This window comes from Phyllostomus discolor, chromosome 1, assembly GCF_004126475.2.
Source record: "Phyllostomus discolor isolate MPI-MPIP mPhyDis1 chromosome 1, mPhyDis1.pri.v3, whole genome shotgun sequence".
Classification (NCBI taxonomy): domain Eukaryota; kingdom Metazoa; phylum Chordata; class Mammalia; order Chiroptera; family Phyllostomidae; genus Phyllostomus; species Phyllostomus discolor.
The window spans coordinates 88,851,088-88,878,359 of record NC_040903.2 but is presented as its reverse complement, the minus strand read 5'-3'; the positions used below and the strand labels follow the sequence as shown (position 1 = coordinate 88,878,359).

The 27,272-nt window shown below is 37.2% G+C and overlaps 1 protein-coding gene across 2 annotated transcripts in view; it reads right to left on the bottom strand.

Moving 5' to 3' along the window:
• The window catches only part of PPP3CA (protein phosphatase 3 catalytic subunit alpha), a 312,840-nt gene that overhangs the window by 5,586 nt on the left and 279,982 nt on the right, over positions 1-27,272 (bottom strand). The window contains exons 11-13 of one of the 2 annotated variants that reach the window (XM_028506578.2): positions 9,993-10,077; positions 3,158-3,255; positions 142-171 (exon numbers count right to left, since the gene is read on the bottom strand). In XM_028506578.2, coding sequence (XP_028362379.1) covers positions 142-171; positions 3,158-3,255; positions 9,993-10,077 — 213 coding nt within the window. The remainder of the gene's footprint in view (positions 1-141; positions 172-3,157; positions 3,256-9,992; positions 10,078-27,272) is intronic. The other variant, XM_028506579.2, reaches the window with a different exon arrangement.

Below are 27,272 nucleotides of genomic sequence, written 5' to 3'. Positions count from 1 at the left end.
GTTAATACTGAGCCACAACTGTTAGCCCAACACCCACACACTCTGTACAAGCTACAGCAAAATAAAAAAAAAAAAAATGAATACACCCAGCAGAGCCCTTATCTGTTGCAGGTACAACAGAAAGGGGACTGGCCAATTTACCTTCATCAGCCTCAATAGCCTCAACAGTAGCTGAAGAGAAGAAAGGGGGTGTAAAATGAATGAGAAAAATGAGCAGAGGATTTTTAACTCTAAGAACAAATCAATGACGATCGAGGGAGCTAAGAGAATTCGTGTTCCTGTGAGTGCTGGATTCTGGCATAGATAACAGAACAGAAATGCTAAAAAGAAAGAAAAAAAAACACAACAAAATGATAAGTTTAATTTGTGAGATTTAAAGGTGAGATACACCTTTGCTTTGGTTTTTCCTCACTAAATAAATGGTAAAATGATCCTTTAGGAAAATACTCAGAAAAGTTTTCTTTTACTTAGATCAAATCGATAAGAAACTAGGTCAATCTAAAATGTGCATGTGACTCACAGAAATTTCAATAAAACCACTGCTATGCTTAGCGATTTACAGTTTTAAAATACCAGAAAAATGGTACGATTTGAGGCAGTGCCATAATGTCACTGAGGTAATTCATGCTCTTTAATATTAAACACCCAGTTTCCTACTGCAAATGAAAAGTGGAGGGTGGGGGACGAAGACAGGTTCATTTAGGGGAAAAATAAAATCAACAGGTTTTCAGTTGAAATGCACGTGATTCTATAAAGACCAACACCCAGAATGATTACAGTGGTGAGCAAAGAAGAGAAAAGAAAGGCAATGATACATTTTGGACTTCTTTTATCAGGCAATCAGATTTAAAATCATTTTTTCTTATTGGAATATCATTTCCAGGAACAAAATTCTTAAAAAGTTACAATCAAGTGGTAACATGCTAATAGCAGCAATAATTCTATCAGCATTTAAAGAAAAGGCAGCCTAAATACTGCAACATCAGGATACTTCAGAGGTAAAACTTAATAAACCTGTTGCTTTATCAGCAACTTTTATAATAAGGCGAGGGTCTCTATTCTCACTGTACAGGTGTGTGAATCTGTTACTAATAGTAGTTGATATTTCCCTAATTAAGTGCTAAAATGCAAAACTTCTCAATGATTACTGCTAAAATATTCCTATTAAAATTCTACCTCTTTACTTTAACATGCACATTTCTTACAATTTAAGGTTTTAAATCTAGGGCAACTGCTGAAGTGCACTACAATTTACTTCCAGTGCATTCTGAAGTCCACCATGGAGAGTACATAGTAAAACTCTAAGTAGTTTCTCCATTTAGACAACTGAAGGGTGTCAGACAATAGATTCTGAAACTGTATTAATATATATGCTTTAAAATATACACTGAGTTTTCAAATTCTTAGGACTAATGAGGTTCCATTCCTTACATTCATTGTGTGTGTGTTCAACACAGAATAACACAAACAATGGATTTTAAAATAAAGTTAACAGAAAAGGAAACTGAATAATCTAAGTTAAAATACCAGTGAAAATTTCAAAAAAATTAAAGAATTATAAGAACTTAAATAACTTAAGTTTAAAAGTAAAGCAAAATATATGAAACCACACCAGCACCTACATATTAGAAACATGTACTGCCCATGATTAAATGTATTCTCCTAAAGCAGATGCGGCCATAGTTTCTGATAACACACCTGCAGCACCTTAAAATGTGCTTATCAAAAACTACCAGATTTCAGTCACTCAGGTGGTTGTGCATTTTGTGCATTTAAGTGATCCATTTATGCTAATGTTGTAGAGAGCATGTTTACTGTAGTGGGAAAAATTCTGTGGTTTTTAAAAAAGGTTATTAAGTTATTCTTTAGCTATAAAAAGGGACTTTGCTTAAAAATTATATATTTTCCTTCCATCATTTAGAAAATTCTTTTGTGGAAACTCAAAGATACTGATTTTGGAATAAATTCATATAAAATAATGAAAACTAGAATGATGCTGCTAGATGTGATTATTTAGCAGTACCATATACATGAAGTTGAACATTACTGTCTACGAATAACGTAACCATAAGAACACCTGAACCTTCTCAACTGAGAGAGAGGGACAGGAAAAAAACCCCACAAAACAGATTCAGGCAAAGATATAGGAAAGTAAGGAAGAGGCTAAGATTATTTTCAAAATGTTACAGTGTGTTTTTTCATTCTTTCCTGTTAAATTCTGATTTAATAGCAACATTTCCATAAAGTATTCTTAAAACTGGACTCTAATTAATGATCATATTAGTTAAAATAGGTAACAGAACAAAAGTAACAAAAATAAAACAGTATATAGTACTGTATTGTATATAGTACTGTACCATCCAATAGGGTAGCCATTAGCCACATGTGACTATTTAATTCAAATTAATAAAAATTAGATAAAACACTCAGTTTCTTAGTTGTATCAGCTATATTTCAAGTGCTTAAAACCCTATGGTGCCAGTGGCTTCTGTACAGATATAGGAGTTTCCATTACCACAAAAAAGTTCTATTGGAAATCACTCATTCAGAAAGCTACACATTTTAATATAAAATCTTTGGCTTAAAGGAAATGTTTTTCTTTTTTCTTTTTTTTTCAGAAATAAAACACGGTTTTACTCTGTTTTAGGGGTATAAATCAAAGAAAAGACATATATGACATGTATTTTCATTCAAGTGGATAATAAAATTACCCTTCTTTATATTCTTCCTCCATTTTCCACTGAAATCTAGACTTAGGGATATATATTTGTGTATGTGTGTACATCTGCAGTGTGTTTCATCCATCAAATAGATAACCAGAACATTTAGTAAAAATGTAACTAAAAGTTTGCTTTTAGCAACTGATTCACTCAAAGTGGTCTAACCTACTGGGAATGTAGGCCGTCTAAATGAATTGTCCTACAGCAAGCTTGCGCTGTGGTTAACATGTGAATGAGGGAGTGCAGGGTGGGGTCGAGGCTCCATTCCAGAGACCAAGGGAGCTGCTGTGTTGGACAGGACTCATCAAGTGGATGTGGGGTTTCAGCCCTTCTTTGAGCAGAGACTAAGACAGAGCTTAAATGAATGAAAGTCAGGGCTCAAACAATGCAGCTGACTGAGATCCTCCCAGCACAGCCAGAGCAGCGGGCCTGCTTACCGCTTTGCAGGGTCTGCTTCCCTCCAGAGAGCACTCCGCTGGGGAGCATGCCGGTGGGCGTCAGGCCTTTCAGCGTCAGCACACTCTCACTCTCTTCTCTGCAAAGGCATAATTGGGGGGGGGGGGGGCACATTAACTCTTACTTTTTTCTAAGAAAAAGAAAAGTCTTAAAATGCATATAACAATTCACATTTATACCTATCTTAGCTCTATAGATTTTTTATAGTTAAAACATACTTTTTCATACATTCATATGGAATTCTGTTATGTGAAGGGTATGACTGATTAGTTTACAAGTACGTATTGTGATGGTTCGGTCTCTTCTGAGTACTGGAGAGACAGACAACAGTTCTGATTTAGTAGGCAGGCATCACAGTACATAGTCTGGCTGGGCATTCTCCATGGTCCCACACAGATGGGGGATGAGCCAGGCAGAGTGTTGATGCAACTCTTTCAGCAAGGCTCAGGAAAAAGATCAGTGAAGCTGATTTGATTGGGAGAGAAAACCAGAGAATTTGTGGGAGATAAAAAAAGTAATTAAAATTCATCTATGGATAAGGCAGCTAGGAGTTACATTCAAGAGGTTGAGGAGTTTTGACATTACATGATAAACACGCAAAGTAACAGCAACTAGCCAATAATGAAACTGATAAAATTTCCTACCTTTCCTTGTCTGCTGCCTCTTTCCCCACTACTTTGCTAATATAAAAGTATTTTACTACTCATTATGACAAATGTTTTATAATCAATTTTATGTACATCATCATTTCAATTATACTTATTAATCACAGCACAGCATTAATCATACTGACTAAAAACCATGAAATAGGAATAACCCGACATAACCAAAAGTTTATATTTTTATATATCTATGTTTACAATATGTGCATCTGCCTACTGCACATTTTATGATGTCTAACATGATCCAAACAGAATTCCTAAACTTCCCCCAAACCTGGCTCTTCCATAATCTTTCTTCAGTCCTATCCTTGAGTCAAGCTTAAAGATTTACCCTGTAACTCCTTTTACCTCTCTCATGCCACATCCACTGGATCGGCAAACCTGAAGGCTCTACCCTCGAAGTACTTCCAGCATCTTACTATGTCTCACAATGCCCTTGTTTCTTCTTAAAACAGCTTCACTGACATAGAAATAACATATCATGCAATTGGCTCATTTAAAGTATATGATGCAGTCAATGGTTTTAGTATATTCATAGTTGTGAAACCAGAGCCCATAGTGAATTCTGGAACATTTTTGCACTCCAGAAAGAAACCCTTTGTCCATCAGAGGTCACTTGCATTTCTTTCAGCCATGTATAACCACTAAGCTACTTTCTGTAGGGTTGCTTCTGGATTTCATATTCAAATTTCAGCTCTTGAATGTCTTGGTTCTTGACCAAGATTTTTGCAGAAAAAAAATTTCTTGGTTTTCTAACAAAGTTCAGGGTTTGATTCTCTACCTAATGACCCTTCCATGCTGATATCTGTATGGCCAGTCACACATCTCTCAGGCAACAGGAGAGATTTGGTTTTCTCACAAACTGCTTCTTGAACTTGAACACTTGCCACCAACAATTGGATTGTTCTACTGGCCTCTTAATCTCTCTGATTCTAGTCTCTCTGTTCTATCCTTGTCATGCTCTTGTGCGCCCTCCCCACCCCTGCAGCTACTCTCAATGTAGCAGCCAGGCTGAGACATTTAATATCTGCGCAGATGCTGTCTCTTCTTTTTTCAAACTCTCTGATGATTTCTCTTGTCATTATTAAGAGTGAAAATTGGAAGGTTTAACAAGAGCCTTAAAAAACTAGCTCCCAACCCACACCCTCCCATCCTCCTCCATCTTTCAGACTGTTTTTCCTACCAGGGTCCACTTCCCCTAGCTTTCCTCAGATAATAAGCCAGCTCCCCCCACCTGGGGGCTCTGCACTTGTTTAGTCACACTCCTTCCTGGACCTATCTGTGTGGCTCCTCCCTCCCTGCCTGCAAGTCTGCTCACACATCGCTTCTAAGTGAAGACTTCTTTGAGAACACTTTAAAAACTAACATGTACCTAGTATACTCCCTATTTCTCCTTGTCTATTGTATTTGTATCTGAAAAACTATACAGCTCATTTGTTTCCTCTTTGTTGTTGCTGCACTGCCCACTACTTCCCACCCTGGCTAGAGATGCTTCGTGTGAGCAGGGGTTTCTGTCTGCTTTGCTCACTGCTGCATCTACAGTAAGTACCTAGACCAGAGCAGCACCTAGTGCAAAGCTGACATTCAAAAAACATTTCCTAAGTGAATGAGTCAAAGGAAAATAGAATAGAGAATGGCAGTATTAATCCACATTTTACATTTCTGTATCCTTCACTGCAGGGTTTACTTAAAATATTAGGTTTGAGATGGTCAATTAATCATTGTTTACTTTCATGCAATTATTTCAACCCTTTTGGGTTTTTGCTGTCAAACCACTAGAGGGTACATAAAAAAGAAATATTCTGAATGCCAATAGATGGGCTTGGAAAAACTGAGAGTATCTCTAAATAAATGAATATATTTTTTTTCCTTTGCATTAGTTTTCAAAATCAAGTTTCCTACTCCCTTTCCCCTTTTCAATCAACTATTTTTCTACTCTCCCTATATTCTTTTTATCTTTTTAACCGAACTATAGTTGACATACAGTATAACAGTAGTTTCACATGCACAAAGTAATGATTTGATATTTACATATCTTACAAAGTATCACAACAATAAGCCTAGTAATTATCTGTCACAATACAAAGTCACTACAACATCTTTGGTTATATCCCCTATGCTATGCATTACATTCCCATGACTTACTTTATAACTTGAAGCTAGTTCCTCTTATTCCCCTTCACCTACTTACTATCAAAATGTATTTCACCTGTTTCTTCCCACTTTTAACTGTTCTACAAAATTTAAAATCAAAGATGTGGCTCACATTACATTTCTATTGGAAAGCACTGCTCTAGAGGATGCTTGTCTTTTCCTCCTTCCTTCACTAGCTCCCCCAGGAAAAACATCGCTTATGTAGCATTTCTAACCCTCGTCTTCCTCTGAGGGTCCAGGGCAGAAATTCTAACTACCTCTACATGAATATTCCTCCAGCATCTCAGAGGAAAATGAGCACAATTCAATAAACCGTAGTTCTCCCCATAAACCCTGTTAGATATTTAAAGGGAGGAATACTTCCTCCTTCTTAGATACCAGCATTATTACCTGATCAATCACATGGGTTAGTACCTCTGTGGAATAATCTTAGAATATTCCCTCTCCCTCACCACCTCCTGCGTAGGTCAAGGTTCGTGTAGCAAAAACCAGAAGCTACTCTGGCTGATTTTACCAGTACAGAGGTGTACTAAAAGATATTAGAGAGTTCACAGACCCAGAGCGCTAGACTGGAATGTTCTGGAGGTGGGAAAAGCATCAGTGTTCATCCACACTGAGGGATCTGCTCTGGGATAGCCCGCCACTACTGTTTAGAGCCAACACTGGAGCCCATGCTAATGCTGTGTGGTTAACCCCAAAACGCTGCGAAAGAAGCTCTTCTACTGCTGGCCCCCCAGATTCCACACCTGACAGAGGATGACCATCTTTGGCCAGCTGCTTCCTCATGATGCTCATTTCGAAACAGAATTCTTGTGTGTCCATTTGATTGGTAGATCATAGGCAACATGCCTGCAGCTTACCTGCAAGGGCTGCTGAAAGGCAGGCTTCTGGTGCCCCCATGACATTGTGAACTACCAACATGTAAGGAATGTGTTGGACGGCTATACCTGACAAATTTGTACCACCATCCACACTCACTCATTATATTTATCATCTGCTAGCTTCACAAATTCCTTATATTTGTCCCTTCCTTTGTATCTTTCCTCCTATCGTCCAGTTTGGCTTGGATTATTTCAAGAGCTTCCTAAATGTTCTTCCTGACATCAGTAAGTCATCTTGCTATCCGATCTTCACATAGTCATTAACATGTAATATCTAAACATGGGTCAGAGCATGTCACTTGCCCCATGAAAACCATTCCATAACTCATTTACCACACACACAAAATCAAATGCTTTATTTACCATGGTATTCAGACCATCTGGGGTCTGGACTTTAATCCATTTTCAGCCTCGTTTTTTACTGGACTATTCACTCACCTTCATATCTCACTATCCAGCTCTTTTAAATACTTAGAATGCATTGACCACATCGTTCACTTTCAGATCATACCCTCATCAGTGCTGCTCACTAACTGAGCCTGGACATACCACTCAGCTTCTCTCAGTTTCAGTTTCCTCGCTGAGGTGAACCTGACCTTGCAAGTTTGCTGTGTAGATTCCCGTCAAGTGCGTACACCATGGCATGGGGCATGGCACTTGGTGCTTAACCAGGAGCTCATAAAACACTGCTCTGAGGACTGTGGGACTGTGTTCCTGATGATTTCTCAGCTCAGGAATGCCTTCACCACTATTCTCTGCCCAGTGGAACCAAGCCTACCCTGTACAGCACTCCTCCCATGTTGACCCCACATGAACATTCCTTTCAGGAAACTCAAGGGATCCTTGTTGTTCTCTTCCACAGCAGAGCATCTCTGTGTACTCAGCACACATTTCATTGGCTTTTATTTATTTTCTACATCTTCTGGCATTCCAATTTGTCATCCGTTTTACTTAATGTAGTATTGATATATAGCACACATTTAATGCTCAATCCTGACTTACTAAGCTTAACTTACTTTTCTCTGGATATTATCTCCCTGTATTCTACAAATTTACTGAGACAATTTAACTACAGAAAAGCTATAAATGTATCTTGTTTTAATTTTCTACGTATATGTGTAATCTTAGTCAAATCACTGATTATCATTGAGTTCAAACAGATCATTTCTCAGCTGGGAATGATGTACTAACAGGCAAGGGACTGGAGGGACTTCCAAATTTTAAGACCTACCTATGATTTACAGCATTGTTTCTAACATCTTCATGTGGTTTGAAGGCTAGCATAGACAAAAATAATTTTTTAAAAAATTTCTTTGTTTTTTAAAAATTTTTAAAGATTTTATTTATTTATTTTTAGAGAGAGGGTAAGAGAGGGAGGGAAACATCAATGTATGGTTGCTTCTCACATGGCCCCCACTGGGGACCTGGCTCCCGCAACCCAGGCATCTGCCCAGACTGGGAATTGAACCGGCAACCCTTTGGTTCACAGGCTGGTGCTCAATCCACTGAGTAATACCAGCCAGGGCCAAAAATAACTTTTTTATATTAAGAAAGGCTTCTCTTTTTCTCCCTTAATGTACTTTCACATGGACACGCTAGAGCTGTTTTTCCTTCTCCTTGTAGAGATTTCAGATAGGAAATGAAATAAGGCATTTATTGGTAAATCTGGGACACAACCAATAAGCCAGTGTTTACACAGAGGTACCAGCTGAGCTTATGATATTTCTAAAGTCTTTTGCCCCACAGGTCATCTAGTCACAGACATGCCTCCTTGCTAGTCCTCAAAACTGCCAACCCTGTTTCTACCTAAGGATTTTTGCACCTGCTCTTCCAGGGCTTTGAACCCTCTTAGCCCACAGCTCCATGAAGGCCATCCCCACACTGGCTCAAATGCCATTATTCAGAAAGCTCTTTGTTGATCACATACCAACCTGCCTCATCTCCCACTTATTATACCTTTATATTGCTGTCTTTTTTTCCCTTCACGGTACAGAATCAATGCTTTAAGTTTTACATTTATTACTGAATGAATGAATAAATGAATCCTAACAGGTCAGTTAAGCATTAGAGCAAAGGCGGCCTCATTCACTAGGTGGTAGGAAGCAATGCTGCTGTATTTTCAGCTGTAACATGACTTTTCAGGATTTGGCTGGCTACCATGGAGCTATTAGTGACTTTGATTTGATGTCTTTGAGAAGGCATGGCACTACTTTTTGTCCTTCTCATGGCTCTCTGCTTGTGGTCATTTAGTCACTCTTTAGTGACTCTACCAGGAGTAGGATAGAAATAGCAAGAGGAGAAATCAAAACAGCCAGTGTAGCTACTCTATGCAAAACAGTTGAGGCAAAATTAGTTAAAATTAAGTTACAAAATTACACAATATGTAGATGGCCTATATCCCAAGATTTTCCTTTCTCCCCTTTTTAATGTATAATTGTGAATTGATTATATCCACCTCACACATAAACATGCCATATTTTAAGTAAATTTTTGAAAGTGAAATATAGTTATTTTGTGTTACCTAAGAACAGATAATTGAATTTAAGTAAACTGTAGTTAATTCTCTTCAAGAAAATATTTGTTCTCTAAATCCAGGCTTAAAAATAACATGATTCATGGTCTACTTAAAAAATAACTACTACATGGGAATTGAAACATTAAATAACTATTTTTCCTCTCAATGATTTATTAGAATAATATAGACTCACATGATCAAGCTTTATCGTTGATGTTCATTCCTAGAAATCTAGTGAAATGCACATAATGGAATCATCTTTTACCACAGAGCCAGAATGAAAAATAAAAAAGATTATAACAGCTTTCCTATTTTACCTCATGTTCAACCTATTGCAAAATAAATGTTTTAAATGTCCAGCAGCAAAAAGAGGGATAAAATGCAAAATAGTACATTTAAAGACCTTCTCCACAGAAATAATTTGGTGTATTTCAGTTTGACTAAAACAGTGAGAAACTAACAATTACATTTAAAAGAAAAAATAATTATGGTAAATCAAGTATCTTCTAGTAAAATACTTAAATTACCAGATTAAAGTATTAAAATGTTTATTAAGTGACACTTAATCAAATTTAAAATAGAAATAGAGGAAAAATGATCCCACCTGAGAACGGAGAACACTCTGGCCATTTTGCCTATTGCTCGGATCTTGTTCCTTATCACCTCCTTCCGGGCTGCAGCTGTGGCTCCTACAGCGTAAAACAGAAAGTTGATTAGTCAGTGCCTTTTGACATTACTATAATTATTTCATAATTTTTCAGTGTAACAGTAGTGAGCAAAACCAATGTCTTTTCCCTCCCTTAAGGGAATTTATCTGTAAATCAATTTAAAAACCTATGTATCCGGCTTTAATATCTGGATGTGATTTTTGATTTGTCTCTGAAATGCCAACGAGTAACTTTTGAGATTTCTTTGGGGAAGTGGGCAAAGAACTAGCTGAAAAATCACGGAGCAGACGGAGAGGTTCCTACTCTTGTCTTCTAGTTGAGTTCCCTTCTCTTACGTTTATACAAAGAGAGTGTGCACTGGTAGGAAAAATAAAGTCAGTCAGCAGGGCCTACTCATTTCCTGTCTCCATGCTGGGAAGAGTCCATTAGCAAACTGCTTTTTCAAAAGTTCTCCCTGGAAGTGATCAAACTAAGGAGTCTCAAGTCCTTGTACTCCCTGGAACATTATGTATATTACTCAGTGACCATAAAGCATTTATCTTTGAGCCTGATACTTTTTCATCTTCTGGTGGGTTCACAAGTTCTAGAGGAAAAAGTGGAAAACTACTAAGTTGGATTTAGTGAGAGATGGTGGCACGTGGTTTGTATTTCAGTACTTAGGTAAATAAGTTACACATATGTCTGTCTGAATGAGTTTTACCACTTTCTACATTTTTCCAAATGGAAAAAAATCAATCTATGTAGGTTATTGTTATTATAAACATTTTCTTGTTTTAATCATTTTAAAAATAATACCATATGATTTTTAGTGAATCTGTTTTATTGTTTTCTTAAATTCCCCTGGCATATTTGGAAGAGTGCAAGTCACAGTAACAAACCTTTCTTCTTAAGATTTTCATACTCCCAGGTAAAGGGGATTAAGTTGTCCTTTTTATGTATACACTAGATGGGACTTCTGTAGAAAGTGTTAACACAAGCCACCAACAGAAATGCAATAGATTGGGATCCAAACTTCTTGCCAAGATAGAGGCATAGGTAATATATTTTGTCTCTTCGTGCAACTAAAAGAAGGGTAACAAATTTAAAAACAAAAATAACCAGATCTGTCAGAAAATCAAATAATATAGAAGTCTGACAACCAAGGAGTTGATGAAGAGACATTCATTCAGACTGGTAGGAGGGACGGAGACAGCCAGCCAGGGTGGAGAGGATGCGCAGCAAGGTGGTGGTTGGTGGAGCCCGCAGTCCCTCATGTGCGTGCAGACAAACCAGAGGAACAACTGAGAGAAAGACAGACCACGCAACCCAGGGTTCCGTCGTGGGGAAATAAAACATCAAAACCTCTGGCTGAAAAGACATGTGGGGCTGAGGCAGCAGGAGAAACTCCCAACCTCACAGGAGAGTTTGTTGGAGAGTCCCACAGGGTCCTAGAGCGTACACAAACCCAACCACCCAGGAATCAGCACCAGAAGGGCCCAATTTGCTTGTGGGTAGTGGAGGAAGTGACTGAAAACTGCCAAGAGCTGAGCAAACAGCACTGATCCCTCTCGGACCCCTTCCCTACATACAGTGCCACAGTGTATTGACGTGGGTGGCCCCACCCTGGTGAATACCTAAGGCTCCACCCTTTACAATGTAATAGGTACACCAAGACAGAAGAATATGGCCCAAATGAAAGAACAGATCAAAGCTACAAAAACAGAACTAAGTGATGATGAGATAGCCAACCTATCAGATGCAGAGTTCAAAACACTGGTAATCAGAATGCTCACAGAATTGGTTGAGTATGGTCATAAAATAAAGGAAAAAGTAAAGGCTATTCAAAGTGAAATAAAGAAAAATACATAGGGAACCAATAGTGAAGGGAAGGAAACTAGGACTCAAACAATTTAGAGCAGAAGGAAGAAATAAACATTCAACCAGGACAGGATGAAGAAACAAGAATTCAAAAAAATGAGGAGAGGCTCAGGAATTTATGGGACAATTTTAAACATTCCAACTTCCAAATCATAGGGGTGCCACAAGGAGAAAAGGAAGAGCAAAGAAATTGGAAACTTGTTTGAAAAAATAATGAAGGAGAACTTCTCCAATCTGCCAAAGGAAATAAATTTCCAGGAAGTCCAGGAACTCAGAGAGTCCCAAAGAAACTGGACCCAAGGAAGCACACATGAAGGCACATCGTAATCACATTACCCAAGATTAAAGAGAAGGAGAGAATCCTAAAAGCATCAAGAGAAAAGGAGATAGTTACCTACAGAGGAGTTCCCATCAGACTACCAGCTGATTTTTCAAAAGAAATCTTGCAGGCAAGAATGGACTGGAAAGAAGTATTCCAAGTCATGAAAGACAAGGACCTACATCTAAGATTACTCTATCCAACAAAGCTTTCATTTAGAATGGAAGGGCAGATAAAGTGCTTCTCAGATAAGGTCAAGTTAAAGGAGTTCATCATCCCCAAGCCCTTATTATTTGAAATGTTAAAGGGACTTATTTAAGAAAAAGAAGATCAAAACTATGAATGGTAAAATGATAACAAAGTCACAACTATCAACAACTGAACCTAAAAACAAAAACAGAAACAAAAACAAACTAAGCAAACAACTAGAACAGGAACAGAATCACAGAAATGGAGATCACATGGAGGGATATCAGTGGGGAGGGGGAGGAGGGAGAATGGGGGAAAAGGTACAGGGAATAAGAAGCATAAATGGTAGGTACAAAATAGACAGGGGAGGTTAAGCACAGTATAGGATATGAAGAAGCCAAAAACTTATATGTATGACTCATGGACATGAACTAAGGGGGTGCGGAATGCTGGTGGGAGGACAGGTGCAAGCTGGAGGGGAATAAAGGGGAGAAAAAAAATGGGACAACTGTATTAGCATAATCAATAAAATACATTTTTTAAAAGGAAATGCTACAAAATAATTCTTTTCATATAATGTCAGAAATGTTCCTAACCCAATGAATAGTTTAAGTCACATAATTTGTTCAAAGACTGTAGTCGGTAAAGGGTAATTGGTGTAAATTTTACTCTTTTAAGCTATGACAAGAACAGACTTTCTGACCTTTTTGCAAAAAAGGATTTCTGCTGTTTCTCTTAGAGAGCTTTCAGGAATGTAATTTAGAGTCTTTTGCATTGTTTGATAAGGGTCAAACAATTAATCACCACTGTAAGATTTCTATAAGAAAGAAAACTCACACCAACATTTTCATACAATTTATAAATGCCTGGAGGAAAGGCCTCTGCTTTTCTCCACCCCAAGGAAATAAGAACATAATGGGTGGTTTTCTTCTCATGAGTGGGTTAATTTGTCAGAGTGATGCTAATATGGACCCATCTCATCTGCCCATGGGTGTCCCCCAGGTGTGTGCCAGTGAGCTGCCTTCCTCTCACCTCTCCTCTGACCTGAAAGCCCTCAAACAGCTTGTATTTTTCCTAATTTCTTTCTCTTTTGTGGCAACCACAATGTGGTAATTATCTCTCAACATGGCTGTTTGGCAGTACTTACTATTTCTGCCTGCTCTTCTGCCTGCAAATGAGTAGAGTAAGTTTAAATCCAAATGGGAAAAAGGCATTCTCCAGTCTAGGCTCTCTGGTGATCCAGTGGAACCATGGATTCTCCTTCACTATTGGTTGCTAGAATGATACTCTACTGGCCAGAACATTGGAATGGAGGATGGGGTGGGTGTGTAGGATTGCCTGCCTCAAGCTTGACTCTGTGTTTTTAGAAATTTTTATAATGTATGTTTTCTAATTAAGACTCTTCATACAATAAATTCTGTCCTGAACACCATCTAAAAGTCTGAAGTTTCTGTGCTTGTATTTTTCATAATTTATGATGAAGAGACTACTAAAAGACATTTGTTAAAGAAAAAAAAAACTGGGATGGAAATTACTCTCCTTAAGATGTTTTTCCTATATATACATATATACATTTTCAGATAAATGCTGCATTCAGTCTAACATTGTACTTTACTACTCTATGTTTAATGTTATCCAGCCCGACTGACCCAGTGCGCTCAGAGGTCATGACGTGCTAAGGGAGGGGAGGGATTCTGTCCCTCTGCAGCAAGCAGGACAGCCAGATCGTAAAATCCACCCGACAGACATGAAGAACGGAAAGTGTGGGAAAGTTCCCAACATCGTGACTATATTTAGAAGCACAACAAGAAAAGCAGTGAGAAGGAGTCGTTAAGTGTCTAGATAGAAACTGTGTATGTTTTAGAAAAATGAGAAGGGGAATATGAAATAAAATATATAAATATACAGAATTTGTCAGAAAGATAATCTCCCAGAAAATTTTCAACACAGGACTTGTAAAAAACATAACCAGAGGGGAAAAAAAGCAAGGCACTAAATTGGAAGTGAAATAAATTATGTAGAGTTGTTCTTTTGAGCTCAGTATTAGCCAATGTTCAGAAACTGCTCAAATAAATATGAAATTTTAAATGTAAAATGAACACTCTGACAGAGCCAGTTTATCATCCCTTATTTCTTTCCACATCAGATGACCCATGAGAGAGCACAAGGCAGACACCCTACTTAACGCCGTCACGGCTGTGCTCCCAGCAGCAGCAGCGCTCTGCAGACAGTGGCGTTGTTCTTATGGGGAAACGCTAACTCTGTCTAGGTTCCTCAATACTCCTTTTATAAAATTAGAGCATATTTACTAAAAGATTCAAATAACCTAATCATAAACAGTAAGAAAGACCATCAAAAACCAATGTCTCAAATATCCTAGGCTTACAGTCAACATTTTCCAAATAACCAAAATCAGAATTAAGCTAATACCACACATTTATAACACTACAAACATTTAAAATATTCAAGTAACACATCTGAATTGATATATAATTGAACTCAAAGGAGCTGAACAAGAGCAGGATAAATTTAAGTTCAGATATAAAGGCTTTATATATTTAGTACTGGTTTTGGTTATTTGCCAGAATTCATGAAAACTCTTTTTCATGGATAAATTTAAGTTCAGATATAAAGGCTTTATATATTTATTCCTGGTTTTGGTTATTTGCCAGAATTCATGAAAACTCTTTTTCAACTATTGATGTTCCAATGCAAATCCTCATAGTCCACAATTCAACAGAAAGAGCAAGGTAAATAGCATGCTTTTTAGAATTTTGCTAGCTGCAACATGAAAATACAATGTCATATTCAACACTCTCGGTACTTGCTGTTTATGTGGTGAAAATGTAGAACAGCAGTTCAAATTAAAATTCAGTATATTAAATAATGAAGACACATAAAAGACCTTTTACATGGAAAACTGTGGTAGCTATTTTTTATCATTAAAATATAATCACTTACTTTAACTTGGAAGTCCAAAACTGAAAGGCAGCATTTTCTATGTTTAAAAAGTTAATAATTTTAAGTAAAATTTCATTTGTATTGCCATTCAAATAATTATCTCTTCTTTTTTTAACTTTTGTCACTCTTTAACTTTTAAGTTCTAATATTCTTTTATGCCTGGGGCACTATGGTACTATTTCTAAAATCTAGACAACCCTGCATACTCAATTTTCCTAAAAAAATTGAGGCTAATGTACAGACAAGATGTGCTTTTAATACGTGTCCTTCCTGACCTTAGCACCTTGCTGACTTCTCATGTGGTTGTGTGAAGGCATCTGTGCCAAGTGGCCTGCTGAGTGAGTGTTACATCCTCACAGGGTGATTTCAGCCTCTGAAGGGAACTCAAAAACCGTAGCAGCACCACAGCCACGAGGGGCCCAGTGTCAGGTGAAGAGAGGTTCTTACCACATGGACATCTGCTGCCCATTACAGGTGCTGGCTCTGTCCTTGCTCACAGTTCCCACCCCTTGAGCTGCTGCTATAAATTCCTGTTTTAACTAAATGAAGGGTGCATGGAAAGTACTATGTAGCACACAATTTATTACCCAAACCATTCACTCAAGTGTTCTTGTGCATCCTATCATACGTGGCCTGCCATGTGCCAACTGCTACCAACAGAAACAAGAACAAAGCACAGTCTCTGCTTTAGGAGAGCATGTGAATGGTGACAATGGACTGTGCCAACATTAGAGTGCAACTGCAGGGGGCTGCTGCTGTCAGCCAGTGGGAGTATACTGAGTGAATGCCTTCTGAACTCCACGCTCAGGAACTTCATTTTGGGAGCCTGAAATCAGCTGCTGAGAAAGGAATAATCTATACCATGGAAATCTGCAAATGCCACAAACCAGGGCCACTTCCCCCTGGTAAACAGGTTGTTAAACATTCACCAGCACACCTCTGGAAGAGGTACTGCTTGAGGGCATGAGAAAAATGTTTACTGAAATAATGATGGTTGAAGGATCTTGAAGAATGAAGAGTAGAGGAAATGAGGGTTCTCCATAGAAGGAGAATCCTCTAACTCGGAGGCCTCGGTGCTCCATGTTAGGTTCAGATGAGGGAGGAGAAGTCTGACGTGGGTGGAGTCTGGGCACCTTGGGTGAGGCTGGGAGAGGAGAGAAGCGGGAGGTGCCTGGGGTTGAACTGGAAAGGGTTTAGCACAGCAGTGTGTGGAAATAGGAGTTTAGATGTTAGCATACACATAGTGGAAATAAACTGACCTTTGTCACTGGAGATAAAACGAACTTACTTTGTCACTCCCCCACCCCCCACCAAAAAGAAAAACTTAAAATAATTAGGTAGGAAGAGAGTCATGTGGCAAAGCAAATATAGTCAAATGTTAACAGTAGAAAGTGATGGGTATCAACTATAAAATTCTTTCAACATTCCTGTATGTTTGAAACACCTTGTAATAAAACACCAAAAAATAAAACTATACTTGGAAGAGCTTAGTTTTGAGGGAAAAGACAGCAGCTTTGGGAAGGCCCTAAGAGATGGCTCTCCATCTCTCCCATTCTTTGCATTATGTGGGGGATGTATGACCTTGCTGAAGGAGGCAAGGCAGAAAAACGTCCTCTGGGGCAGTGCCGTTGCCCCCTGACCTTCTGCAATCAGCCCCGGGAGAAAATGGGACTGATCAGGTATTTTATACTCCCAATCCAGTAGATTCCGATGGGTTTCAATACCTTTTTACAATGATAAGAATTGAAGATGATCAGATATATACAAATTTCATACTCAAATATATTCTTAGAATGTGAAAAAGCTTTTAAAATTTGTTATTGAGTTGTTTTCTCTTTAATGGGAAAAGTAGTTTTCCCTTTCCATTATTATATTGGCCTCAAATGTCTGTTATGCTTCCTTCTTTCAAGGACTCTTAGCTAATACAAGTGTACCCTCACCATATGTTTTACAATAAAACATTCAAGTGTGCATATACACTAACATTTTACACTTTTTCAAAGGAAAGAAATTTAAAGCCTATCAGCAAAATATAAGCTTCAAACTTCTTTTAACTTTTATTTCTGACTCTAAGAAAATATCACAGAAAACTCATCACTTTTCCACATTTGTTAAAAGTTAACCAAGGTTACCTCTGTAGAAAACCTATTCTATTTGAAAGTAAAATTCTATCATGGATTATTATTACTAAGCAGTATAAACATGCCTCAAAAAAATTTTTTTTTGTGAAAAGAGCAATTACTGAATTTGAATGCAGGCTATTGATAGAACAAAGCATAAGGTAATGAGATAAGAAATATCTTTTATGGTGTTACATTAAAGACAAAAATTGGTTCAATCCAAAATCAGCACCTTTGAAATACAAGACAGAATGCAAAGACAGAACACGACTTCAGATGCCTCTAAAAAGCTTAGCTGATGGTGAAATTTTGAGTATACAGACTATCTTATTTGGGCAAATGCCTGTTCCAAATTTTCCCCTATAAAAAAACTACGGGACCAAACCCTGTGGCAATCCCCAAACCTTACATATTTTGTCTTTTCTTCCCCTAACCTACTTTACCAATAACAAATATTGAGGTTTTATAGCCCAACAAAGTGATGTTATCCAAAAGTAACTTAGAGGTCCACCCAGTTTTGCCCTCAGCTATGAGTGTGGCGAGAGCTTCACCAATTGTCCTAGACCACCAGGCACTTGTGTCCTGGATTCAGGGACGATGCCGGAAGCACTGAGTGACTGTGCCCACTCTGATACGAGACTGTCCAAGCTAGCCTTCACCTTCGTTACCCATGCATCCAGGAAGAATGTCCTCCAAAAGCACGACTGCCACCCCCAGCGTGTAAATACTTGTAAAGAATATATATATAATATTGTGAACAGTCATTTTAAGATTACACTTTTTAAAAACAATGGCATATAAGTATCTTAGCAATTTCATCCCATCGTCCATTAAAAGACAAAAGTCCATAAACAAGACATTAATTGGTATTTAGAAATCTTATGTTAGTTCATTTTCTGTGAAATTATATTTCCATTTCAATTTCCCGGTTTTATGCTAGTGAATCATATATTTCTACTTTAAAATACTTTTATCGTTATACTGTATTTTTATGAAAGAATGTTGAGAAATTTAAACTAAGTGTATTTTTAAAAATTTCCTGACACAATAAGGCCCTAAGTGTTCAAAAATTCCTTTGTAATCATTATCACAATTATTAGTAGTATATGATTGAACTACATAGTGCTGATATATTACACATGTCTACAAATATTATAAAAGCATATAAAATTTTATTGGAATACATCCCTTAATGATAGGGATGAGAGGGAGCTTACACTACCGTGATGAAGACGACTTCCTAGACTCAGAGTTTTTCTAATGTGTTTCTGTTTAGTACTCTAGTACGAAGCATCTCACAGCCATGTTCAGAGTAATTATGTCTAGGGAGACCTGTGCCTTCTATTAAAATGGGAGTGGGCAACTGAAAAAGCTGAGGGGGTAAGGAGGAGCTGTGATGAGGCCCATAGCCTCCAACTCAGGTTAGTTCCCATGATTGCTTTCAGGCGAGAGGACTCACTGGAGCTGAGAATGTAAAAAAAAAAAAATGTGTTTGGATATCCTGGCATGAAGACTGCTGCTTTATTAAGAATTAGATGGCTCAGTTTCTAGAGTTGATAGTTGTTGGAAGACCTTCTTGACTAGCATAACCTGGGAAACCTACATTGCTCATCCACTTAGGGTCAGTGCTGATTAAAATTTAGCCCAAAGATATTGTTAGGGGCTGCCCCACACAAAACGGCTGCATGTATGCTCATGTAGGTTATTCTATTAGGCAGAGGAAAACACCTTCAGCATAACAAAATTTTAAAAATCCCTGTAAAAATTAATCTTTTTGAATATTACAACCTAAAACTTGGAGTACCTTTGTAATTTTGATCCTAACTCTACTATACTCTACGTCCACAAGTGGTAAAACAGGGACATGATGGCCACTCACTCCAAAGTACATACTATTCTGAATTTCTTCCATATGTTTTTCAGCTCAACTAAAATCTCAGCATGTAATAAAACCTGCAGTGGTGTGATGTTTGGCATAAGGCTATTCTGTCTTATATCCCATTTTGAAAGCAACAGAAGATCCTTCAAAACACATATGCACATTTGAGAATGTGTATTCCAAACTGGCCCGTATAAAACTACAGGGACAAACCACGTGCTATATAATCCCTAAACCTTGTCTTTTTTTGTCTTTTCTTTCCCTGACCATACATATGTACTATAATGTCTCTCTTGTGTAATGGACTTTAAGGAAGGCTAATATAGCCTATACTATGTTTTCCCCCACTTCTCTTGTCATGAAACATTAATTCTTTGGATAGGAAGTCTCAAAAATGCACAGACTACTTACAAGTGTTAAGTATCAGTCATTATTTGATTATCTTTCTTTTTAGTTAAAAGTTACTTTTGTTTACAAGCTCTAATTGATTCCATGGACTTTTGTTCTTTGAGACTCTGTTCTATCCATTAATGACTTCTCAGTCGAGTCGCAGAAATTGACTATAAGTATAATTCTAAGCTGGGGGGAAATTAAAGACTTTCGCATAGATAGGAAGCTTCTGTTGATTTTTCAAGAAATTATCACATCGTCAGCCTATGCCTCACACAGGCTTTTTCAGTTTATTATATTCATCAAAGAGGAAACAAATAGCATGTAAAATCCTACTTTAATGGACCTCTTTTCATGATAAAAACACATCAGTTTTATAAATTGACAAGAGAAAAGCAAAATGGAATGACATAACAAATGTGAAGTGAATAATGCAGATTTTTTGTCTAATTGAGAAACAATCATAATACCTGAATGTGTAATTTATAGCGAATTATTCTGGATAGAGATAAGGCTATAACAGTTAAAAAGCTATTTATTAAGTACCTACTTGTACCTGCATGATAAGTGCTAGAAAAATGCATTCAGACTAGAACTTAATTCTGTACTCATATTTATAAATTGACCAAATACTAAAATATTTTAATGTTATCTCTAAAAATATAAAAACCAAAGGGAAAAATGAACAAATACATAGTAGAATACTGTTTGATAGTCCCATGTATTCTATACCCAAGATACAAAGTTAAATGAGTGCCATTTAATAGCACAATAAAAAAGAAGAATTAAAGAATTAATGCAACTCCTTCATCCAACAGCAGAAGGTGGCTAAGGCACTGGCATGTATTGAGCTTATCAGAAATAAAGTCACTCAAAAGTCTTATGTCGCTATACAAGACCTAGGCTGTGTGTTTTGTCAGTCCATGGGGGAGGCAGCAAGGTTCTGTCCATGAAGGAAAAACAGGGAAATGAGCATTAGGTTCTGATCAATGTTCAGTGCACGGGCAACTTAAAGAGGCAGGATGGTTTCCAGGTCGAGAGACCTGAACACCACTTAGGATGATTCTAAGGAACAGAAAGGGTAAACTTTGCCTATGGTCACCTGCGAGAAAATGGTGACCAGAGCCAGCATTCACGACTGTGACAGCTGTCTGAGTGATTGATTACACACATGGGCAGAAGCAAGAAGCAAGTAATGCGTTCATTCCTTCTCAACAAGCACACATGCCAGGTACTGTGCTACCTGCTAAGGCACAGACCTTCGATACATGATAAGTACTCAAAAATGTTTGCTATTATTAAGAACAAGAAAATGCTTGTGCAGAAAAGAGTATTCCAGTTCTGCTAACAGTTACATTTCTTACTATAAATTAAAAGATTGATTGTGTGGTTTTCATTACTACCAAGCTACCTAAATGGGGTCTCATTTGTGTTTTGTGCCAATCAGGCCACAGGCGGGAGCCTGGTAATGGCAAACTCACCAGGGAGAATGCTAGCAGCCAGAATGATGCTGGTTTTGCTTTGAGGAAAAAAATGTGAATTTTTTTTCCTCAAAAGACAGGCTGACCAAACTGAATCAAAATTTCTATAAAGTTCCAGGAAAAACTAGGAGAAAAGTTTTATAGCTTCTCACGAACTAAGAGTAATGACAAAAAAGAAAAATAATAAAACATTTTTAAAAGAGTCAAAATACATTACATCATAAAAATATTTAAAAATTTTGATTTTTCTGAGTATTTATTAAACTTTTTTGTATACCTTCAAATCTGCCATCAGAGATCAAACCATTCCACTAAAAAGGATGCTTTATAAACTTTGGACTCGTAACACTAAATCTGCCTAAAGCTATTTAATCAATTATTATTTATTCTCATATAAGTACAACTTTCAGGTTGGGAACCTGGACCTATAAAATGCATTAGCATAAGGAAGAATCACAAAAGCTCTGCCAAAGACACAGGAAAAATGTATCTTCTTTTCTCAAGGCATTAGTTTTCGGTAAGCTGACACTAGCTACTATAGTTCTCTCAGTGAAGAAGGCCTTTTCACAGTAACCTCGACCTTGCTGGTGAGTAGTGATGATTTTCTAAGGTACACACATGTACATATCCACAAAATCTCTGCCCTTATTAAAGAAAAAAGTCTGTACTTCAATGCCTTTCAAATAAAGAATACGAGATCTGTCCAAAAATTCCAGCCACTGTTAATATAATGAGAACAATTTGTGAAACAACAATGTAACCTGGCAGCTAAGTGGCCTGGAATGCACGTGTGTGAACAATGATGATTTCACTGTACTAGTCAGTGGGGGTGGTAGATGCCATTGAATGAGCATGTGTACTGTGTGGTCATTGCATTCAAACTGACTGCGTGAGTACAGCAACAAGTCTGCATCAAATTGTGCATTAAGCTTGAACATTCCTCTGCGGAAACTATTCAGATGATTAAGAAGGCTACAGCTGTGGGACACTGGTGGCTGGCACTCATCATGACAATGCACCTCCTTACATATCACTGTTTTGTGTAGAGTTTTTTGCTGAAACATCAAATCAGTCAGGGACTCAGCCCCACTATGGCTCAGATTTGCGACCTGTTAACTTCTGACTTTTCCCAAAACTAAAATTTCCTTTGAAAGGGAAGAGATTTCAGACCATAGATGAGATTCAGGAAAATATGATGTGGCAGCTGAGAGCGACTGGGAGGACTTTGTGAGGTCCCAAGGTACCAACTTTGAAGGGGACTAAGGTATCATTGTCCTATGTACAGTGTTTCTTGTATCTTGCATCTTCAATTGTCTCTATTTTTGTATTACATGGCTGGATACCTTCTGGACAGACCTTGTACATTAAGGTTTATAGAGTGCATGCTTATTTCTCTTATTATGTAACATAAATTTCCTTCTTAAATAAATTGCACAAATACATTTAATTGAAGTGTATGCTCAGATATACAATAGCTAATGTTTAGTGTAAGTTGGCCAATGTCACCATGCGTTGATGGAAGGCTCATGTGCTACAAGTATCAATGGTTTTTAAAACTGAGTAAAAATATTGTATATGTGCATAGCACATGTGTCTCAGGAAATATAAATGTGAAGTATTCTCTAGAGCATTATTTTACTGCGAGCATAATATTCTAGCCAATGGTGAACATTATCCCATTATAAACCAACTAGCTGTAACAGGGATATGGCTGTTTTTTAACTTACAGTTTGTTCTACGAGGTCTGCATTTATATGCAATGTGAGAATTATGCCAGGTAATAAAAAAACACATTTGTGCAAAATCATGGCGGTACAATATGAGGATAAAGTAGTACTCTGAATGTCTATGTTACTGTATCATTTCAATTAGCAACTTAAAGGGATTTTAATTATTGTTATCAAACATGATAAGCCAAATTTGATGATACTGATTACAATATGATGGTTAACACCAGGCACCTTTTTGCTTGTCAAGGCTTCAAACAAACCATCAAAAGCCATAAATATGATGGAAATGTATACTCTACTCGCTAGTAAATGCCTATGCATTTTAGACATGTTTCAGTTTTAATGATACACTGGATAATCAAATTTGTTTCTTTTTTATGGCATAAAACCATGATGAAAAAAAGCAGTTATCTGTACTATAAAGAGTACAGAGTACAAACAGTGCATTTACAGTATCAAAAAGTGATTTAGCTTCTAAATTACACACTAAAATATTAAATAATTGAAAGAAATCAGCATGAAACTGGAAGTTAGTTAACAAGAGCTGGAGAGCAAATTATAAAGCCTTTGACAAAATACTGAATAATCTTTTTACTAATGTCTTCTTTTTACTTTCTTGAATTATATCATGAAAATTCAGTTATTATAAAAAGATAAGACAATGTAAAACTGGTAAAGTGATACCCATCTTTGTATATAATTTCCTGGGCAAATTATATGAATTTCTGGCATGGGCATGCTTCCCACAGCAATGAGACACATAAAAGTGCTTTTCTTTTCCTTGTCAGTGGTTGAAGAGGACAAAAATGATGCATTCAGTGTCCTCCTTTAGTTATGAAATATTTCATCCCGATTCACAGCCTCGCCCCGACCCTCTCGATCCTCTGTAAGACCCGCAGAGTTCAAGTGGGCTCTTTCTTGTACCACAGTCTCAGCTCAATAAAGGCAGAGACCACGTGTTTGTTTGCCTTTGACTACACAGAGAAGATATCCCACACGTATTTTACACAGAAATATAACATAAGAGTAAAACTGAAATACTCTAAATTTTATTTTTTTGGCCTTTTTAAATGACTTCAATTTTCTTTTTTAGCAACTATAAAAATAAAATAAATATTGCTAGTTACCTCTTTTCAATAATCTGATATCTGACAACCAAAGTTATAGCCTAGTATTTCATTTTCTTGCCAGGCTTCTATCTCAGTCTTTTCCTGCACTTGGCACATATATTTTCAAATAGCTGCCGCCTGAACTTGCTACACCAGTCCTACTTCTTGTGCTCTCCCTGATCACACTGTTCTCCTTCAGTTGTTTATCTTTCTTCTCCAACTTCACCAAGAAGACTTAACCTTAAGGATCAGTCCTCAATTTTCTGATATTTCCTTCCGCATAAGCAACTTTGGAGGCCTGTTTCATTCTTAATAGATTTAATTGCAGCTTTTAACTCCAAATCTCTGTCACAAGCCTAGATTTTGTTCCCCATTTCCACGACTCCATTTCCAAATCGTCTTGGACATTTCCAGAATTATGTATGTCACTTTCACACAAACTCTTATCTGTGACTGAACTCATCTTTCTCCTGAAAGTGACGAGTCTTTCCATAAATGTTCTCATCCTCTGAGGCACCTAGGATGAACCATCCAAATCAACCTCTGTTTCCTTAGCCCCACTGATGCTGTAACTTGGTAAGTCCTGGCTGGGATGGCTCTTCAGAAGAGCTCCCTTTTTAATTTATTCTTAACATCATCACTGTTCGGACCTAATCACCACAACTCTCAGATACTTTATTAAGGTCCTAAATTATAGCCTGCTTATCCTTGGTTCTTTTTCTAAACATTTTTCTAAGCTTAGAAGAAGCATTTGCTTTTTCTCAAATACTGCTTTTATTAGGGTACTCCCCTGCTTACCAACTGGGGGTTACACCTGGGTGTGGACAAAACAAGAGTCCTACCGCCATGCTTTCTGGTATGTCTATATACTTTTATTTTTACATTAAAATTTGCTATTTTCTCCCCAACTGTCATTATAGGACATGCAACCTTTTCTTTTTCAGATTGGGAACCTGAAATATAGAATGCTGAAATAATTCACTTGGAAATAACAACAAAGGCCACAAGAACTCTATGTGAATGGCTCAGTATGTGTGCTGCCGGATGCGCCAAGTAGAGGAGTTTTAAGATGAAATTCATCTTGAACATTCAACGTGGTAAATAAATACAGTTTTGTTAGAAAATGATATAACCAAACCCTCTTTATAGAAGTATTCCTCAAGGACCAATAAGATGCTGTGTTACTTCCACCGATTCCCAAATCTGAACTTCTAAAAGTTCTGCATAACTTTTTAAAGCTAGACAGAAAGAAGTGGAGAGATACTCTGGAACCCGTGATATTAGATGTGAAGAATCATCTAGTAATTCAAAGCAGATGATGAGAGATAATTTTCTTGTATACAATTTTGATGGTTTCTTAGAGGTATGCAAGGAGCTGCTCTGACCCCGTATTTGGTGCCTTGCCTGTGGTTAACATTAGGATAAGACAAAAATGTGGATGAAGGATGAGAGTTTCACCATGTGGTTTACTCTTTAGATGAAAGAAAGAGACATAAATTTTAATCTAATATTAGTCTTTCCAGTACAGCCTGAAACTATATTTGGCTGGAAATATATTTATTATTTTTTTCTTTCTTATGCCAAAGGATTTCAGTTTCACCTCCACAAGTCTTTAGCCAGACTTACATATCAGTCTCACACATAATTTGTATATACATATAAAAAAAGTGACCTTGGAGTCTTAAGACTTTAGGGCCTAAAAGAGAGTTCCAAATAAATATTTCTAACTCACAGAACTGTCATTAGGTCTCCAATGTTTACTGGGACTCCCGACTTCCTCAGTACAGTAAAACGCGTTAAAGAAGGCTTTGTGATGCAAACTGCCTGATATCTGTCAGCTCCCACCGCCCACCCCTCACCCCCGACCGACCTTGGGGTAAGGCCTTTACTCATCCTTGGTCTGAAATAAGTCTTCTTCATTAATGACAATCAACTACCAAATGGGAGACATGCACTTGGATTTCTTCCCTCTCTAAACGTTCTGGCGAATACCAACCCCAAATTGAAACCAGATTATCATATCATCGTCCAAAATCAGAAGTGGAAACAGGAAACAAAGACCCCAATACATATAAATTAGATGCTCAAAAGACATGCATTGGCATTAAAGTGCTTCAAGACTTTAAAAGATAATAGAAGTTTTGTATTTTATTTTCGACATAAAAGAACCGCAGACCAATTGAAAACAGCAAATGTTTTCTGGACAGACTATCAAATCCCTTTATTTTGTAAGGCAGAAGCTGAGCGGGAGAGGTTCAGGACATGATTTCCACCCAGCAGAAAGCTAGGTAAAAGCCAGAAGACTTTTTTGCTCAGGCACCAAAATTTTTAACACCATGCAACATGACTTCTCAGAGTAAATTGTGGTTAAAGGAATAGAATGACTCTGTTACACTTGCCGCTTACAAGACTTTCATGGCCAAATGATAATGTAAAATATCTATTTATTTATTTTACAGTATATTTAACAGAACAAACTAAAATATATTTAGTTATGTATGTTGTTTTGTTTAAAAAAGGAATCATGCTGTTTCAAAGAAAAAGATTTCAAGCACTGTAATCACAGTTGGTGAAGAGTTCAAGAGTCTGAGAATAAGGCACACATTAGTTTGAATCCAGGCTCTCTTATCTCACTAGCTATGTGACCTTGGACTTCACTTCACCAAGTCCTAACCACTTCGTATGTAAAATAGGGATAATCATAGTATCCACATTAACAGGTTGTTTGAGGATTAGAGATAATACAAATCTCTTACTAAATTCATTATACATATATATGTATAATACACATACATATATATGTATACTAAATACAGGGACCTTCACATCTATATGTGTATTATACATATATATGAATGACAGTTAATAATTATATTTTTATAAAATATTTTGGTCCAAAGGTAAAATGAGTAGAGTTAATACATACAGATGACAGAATGATAGCTACCACGTGGTAGCCACTGTCCCCATCTTTAAATGGTAAAAGGGAACTGACAGAACCTTAGGGGAAAGAAGCAAAATTAATCCCATTCCTTTCATTCCTCAAGGAAATCAGAAGCACCCCTATTTTCTACAGATTTTACAGACACTAAGAATTCAAGCTAAGAAAAAAAAGACAGTCGTGGAGTGTAAAGACATCTTACTACATTTGACTTTTCAGTTGACACTGAATATGCAGCAA